The sequence below is a fragment of the Rhamphochromis longiceps genome, linkage group LG22, assembly GCF_057381845.1.
Source record: "Rhamphochromis longiceps isolate RC_006_pf linkage group LG22, R_longiceps_female_GT1.1, whole genome shotgun sequence".
In the NCBI taxonomy this organism is placed as follows: domain Eukaryota; kingdom Metazoa; phylum Chordata; class Actinopteri; order Cichliformes; family Cichlidae; genus Rhamphochromis; species Rhamphochromis longiceps.
In genome coordinates, this window is record NC_140577.1 from 27,156,529 (window position 1) to 27,161,331 (window position 4,803).

The 4,803-nt window shown below is 42.1% G+C and overlaps 1 protein-coding gene across 1 annotated transcript; it reads left to right on the forward strand.

The window, feature by feature from the left end:
• The first annotated feature begins 417 nt into the window (after positions 1-417).
• Positions 418-3,598, forward strand: edn2 (endothelin 2). Its single transcript, XM_085396161.1, has 5 exons — positions 418-652; positions 1,173-1,317; positions 1,456-1,569; positions 2,168-2,251; positions 2,355-3,598. The coding sequence occupies exons 1-5, from the start codon at positions 583-585 to the stop codon at positions 2,419-2,421; spliced, it is 480 nt and encodes a 159-aa protein (XP_085252287.1). The 5' UTR covers positions 418-582; the 3' UTR covers positions 2,422-3,598.
• Positions 3,599-4,803: the final 1,205 nt, after the last annotated feature.

Sequence of the window (4,803 nt, forward strand, 5' to 3'; positions counted from 1 at the left end):
CACAAAAAGTCTGAATGAAACACACACCTGCTCGTCGCGTCTTAATCTCACTCTCAATTGAGATTAAGACAGAACAACTGTTTATCTTAATCTCAGCCGAATTCTCACGTAGGCTACTAAAAATCCACCCTGTGCACCGTACAGGGTACAGCTCACTCCTGCTTTGTCCTGCTGTCGTTTGGGTGCTATTTATTATTCTGAGTCTGACGCGTAAAACACTCAAATGTTCACTTTTGGTTGAATTCCAGTGCATCTGCAGACACTGTGGAAAACAGTCTCTGTGTCTCCAGCCGAGCAGGAATGACAAAGGGAAACGTGGATTACTCAGAACTTCCTTACATGTTTTTCCTGCTGTTGTTGCGACTGTGAAGGACCATGCAGGAATGTGAACATGTTTTCTAGGATCAGAGTTGGCGGGAGTGCAGGTGGAGCCTAAGTGAGAAAGACGAGGGGAGGAGTGGCCACGGGGTATAAGTAGATGTTGGCTGGGGCTTGGAGCATAAAGCACCTGCTGCTGCTCTTCAGCCTCTAAACACAGGACCTGTGCGCACACATCTGGGTCAGCAACTTTACTCACACTCAATGAGAATGATGGCTTCTTTCACATGCAAGATACTGACTTTGTTCATCATCTGTGTGGCTCTGCAAGAAGGTGAGAAACTGTTTCTTCAATTTTCTTTTAAAATATTATGGCAACTTTTGTAGATCTGATGGCAAAGTACAATAAATGAATTACAACAGCTCTTCACTCACTATATTATCAGTTTATTCTAGAATTGAGGTATATGTAAATGACATGTTAGGAGTTAAGTTTTGAAGTTGACTAAAATAAGAAAAAGAGTCTTTGACCCTCTTTGAGTTAGTCACCAGAGAAAGTGTAAATACAGTGCTGTGTTTGCTGTTAATCAAAGCAGACTTTCCTTTAATAAGCAACCACTCCTTTGACTCAAGTGTAATCGCTTCCTAACCACTGCACTTCTAGAGAACATGTGGGATTGTTTGACTTTGACATGATGTATAATAATGATAAACATGCCCTAATAACAATCACCACTGCATTTTTTTTACCTTGTTGGAGTGTGTTTTGTCTATATTTACATGTGATAATCACTAACCACAATGCAAGATTTGGTTGGAGGATTTAAAAAAAAAACATATTTGTGTTTTGCTAGGTTGTGGACTCCCCTTATCAGAGCAGCCTGCTCAGGCTCCACATCTGCACCATATCAGGACCAAGCGCTGCTCCTGTAACAACTGGGACGATAAAGAATGCATCTACTTCTGCCACCTTGATATCATCTGGGTAAACACACCAAGGTGAGGCTGCAGAATACTTCAGTGAGCTACATTTGTTAGCATCACAAACCCTTACCCCAACCCAAGGGGAAGAACTCAGGTGTGCTTTTTAACCTAATCCAAGATGCCTTCATTAAATGATATCATTTTCATTTACAGTAAACTCCTTCCTTACGGCCTGGGTAGTTCCCTGTCTCGCCGTCGCCGGTCAACAGACCGTTGTGAATGCCTCAGTGCAGCCGATAAAACCTGCCATGGTTTCTGCCATAAAAGGTGAAAACTCCTTCCTTTCTAGCTTTTCTTCCTCCTTCTACCTACACCTGAAGCAAAGCTGGCATTTCCCCTCACGTACCCTCATTTGCCTCCTAGATTGTATCAAAGTAGCTTATGTGTCTCCTTTCAGTCTGTATCAGATCTTTGTGATGAGCCTGAAAATATGTCGATGGGGAGGGTGAGTCACAGAGAAATGATAGTGGCAGTGCAATATGAGGGTAGCAGTCGTAGCAATAAGAAAGGCCCGCATACCTGCTGAAGGCCTTGAAAGAAATCACAAAGGTTTATTAGCAGGGCTGCTATTTTTGGAAAGTTTACATTTCTGCTTTTGTGCAAGGGAATGATTGACGTCCTTTGAGTTGTTTTGGCCATGTAAGCGCCAGTATGAATTTGTCACCTCTGCTAGATGTTATCCGCAGAGGTATTTTGTAAGCCGCACCCTGCATTCTTAAGGCATCTGAAATATATTGGTTTTAAATCCCAGGGAAGAGCAAGGATAATCCTGAACTAACTGTGCTTCAAATACTATATAACTTCCCAGTTTGTAAAGTTCCAATTTCCTTCCTTGTTTTGATGTCGATTGTCCATCTTTCCACAGCTCAGAGGATCTCAGGACTCATGTCGCAGAGCCCCTTGTTGAATCTGGAAGCATGAAAAGCAACAAATTACTGGCGTCTTTAAGGTAAATGAAGACTTAATTCAAGGATCAAGTTGTAAAGTTGGGTTTCTCCATTTCTGAGATACATGAAACATGTCTAACCTGGTTTCTTTGGTTTTTCCCACAGAGATATTATCAAGACTAACACAGCAAAGGCTAAAGAAGTTTCATCTGTTCTGGAGTCAGCAAATTAAAGAGTAGAACAGGGAGGTAGAGCGCTGAAGGAAAAGCAGGAGCTGGTCAGCCTGCAAGGACGACAAACTCCTGCCTTCAATTCAAGCACACAGCTTTCAAAATGTGTCATGGAAAGGTGGAAGAACGGAAGACAGAACGAACAGTGGACCAAGCATTTGATCAACAGTGCAGCAAAGACTGGCAGCTCCCCAAGACAGTCCTGCAGCAAGAACCGGAGCTGCTGGGTGGAGGAGGAAAGTCATTGCTCATAGACTAGAAGACAGTGACGTGAAGAAAGCTTACGATTACCAACTTTCGACCAGGAATTTGATTGTGAATGTCTGTATGAACAATTTGAAATCTACAACTCGCCTACAGAAGAACATGGGATAGTTATTCCACAGTCATATCAGCTCCATGTTTAGTTTTTCAGATGGCACTGAAATGATTTTTTTTTTGTGTAGTTCTTTGATTTGGTTCAATATTCCTCTGTATCAGAGCTGGAATCTGCTGTCCTGCTTAGGGCATAGCTTTTTTTTAAATGATTAGGGAGTACTTGAAAATGGCAGCTTCTTCACTTTCAGCGCACATTGCCGCTGTGAAATTAAGGTCATATCTTTGGGATTTATCTAAGAAACAATTAGCTTTATACGAGGTCCATTGTCAGCTCCTCCGCACACACATATGCAGTACACATTGTGTTTGCATAACAGCAGCAGCACAGCAGATCTATTGTCTTGGCTCAAGTATTTACTGCATAGGTCCTATTTAATCTTTTGATTGAAGATAAGCCAGGAGATTTCAATGATGTGCAGCTTGCCAAAAAAAAAAAAAAAAAAAATGCAGCCATTGTTTTTCTCCTGTGACAAATGTTCCCCCAACTTATCTGCAATTAGCAAGCAAGAAACTACAACTCTTAAGTCAATGCACTTGCAAACATTGCGCTAACACCTCTGGTCTCTATTCTTTTCTGTGCAATAAAGCCATTCACTCTATCTGCTTGGTCTGAATCCACAGGAAGTGGCGGACGCGTGGAGCCTCAGAAAGCATTTATCCTCAAATATCTCACTGCTGTTTATGGTGAAAAGTTGACCAGCTTTAGGTTTCATGCTGATATGAAAATGATAGCAATAATTCTGAATAGAAAACTTTATTTATTTTCTAATTTATTCAAGGATGTATTTATATTTCTATGATGTGCTGAATTTTGTATGAGAAAATAAAACTGCATCAAAGTATTTTTATGAAGAATCTTGCTTCATTTTTATGTCTTTCCTGATCAACTTTCAACTGTAAATAACCCGTTTCAAACTAAAACCCAGCTGTCTGTGGAGTTTGGCCTCTCTCTCTCTTACACAAGCATGAAAACATTGCGATGTTGAAAATATCCTCACAAGTTCATGTTTGGTTCATGATCAGTTTTGCTTTTAGCAGCTCTGGGAAGAAAAATGGTCATGAACCAGTTCCATGAACATTAAGTAGGTACTCACTGTTCTGTTTACTTAAAATAATCCCGTTGTTTATGTCAGTTTAGTCACATAAAGGTGATGTGCAGGGTTTGGTTGTTCTAAATCAGATGACTGAAGACTTAAACAAAAGGATGAGATAGTTGTTTAAGCTTTTCAGAGATTGGATGTTTTTTTAAGGCCTAATGTTGTCATGGGCTCCTGCAGACAGAGTGCAGAGAGTAAATGTGCTGATTAAAGACCTGCAAACTTAACCAGTTACACCATATAGACAAAAGTACTGAGTCACCTACATATTGCACCTAAAGGAGCTGCTTTAAACCCATTTGATGAAGCTCCCAGTGCACAGTTTTTGTGCTGATGTGAATGAAAGAAGAGATTTGGACTGTACCATGTAAAGTTGATGGTGGAAAATGTAGGAGGGAAGACATATCCTAAACTGTCGTGTTGTTGTCACGGTCAGGCTGGCAGACCGTGGGGATATGGGGGAATGAGGACCCAAAACGCATGGTTCTGCGATGCAAACAGTGCACTTTATTTATAGTGAAGGCTGTAAACACAATAACTCCCCGTTGCCCCCCTGAATCCTGTGTGCTTGTGCTCCCCGCTGTTGTGTTCTCGCACACCCTGTGCGTGCTGCCGTTCTGGTCCACTCTTCCACCTGGGGGGAAAACCACAAAAACAACCATCAATACCAACCCCGGCGGGCATACACAAACTGCACCATCGTACGCTGACACACACTAACTTGGGTAGACAACTCAATGATCCCACACCGGTGGGAGCTTCAACACTCTCCTAAGTAGCTCCCCCGACAAGCCCTGATCACCAACAGGTGTGTGGCAGGAACTTCAGGTGTGGCCACACCCATCAGGCCTGCATGTGGCTGTTCTCCATCCTCCAGCCACACATGTACACACCCACACCCTGCCTATA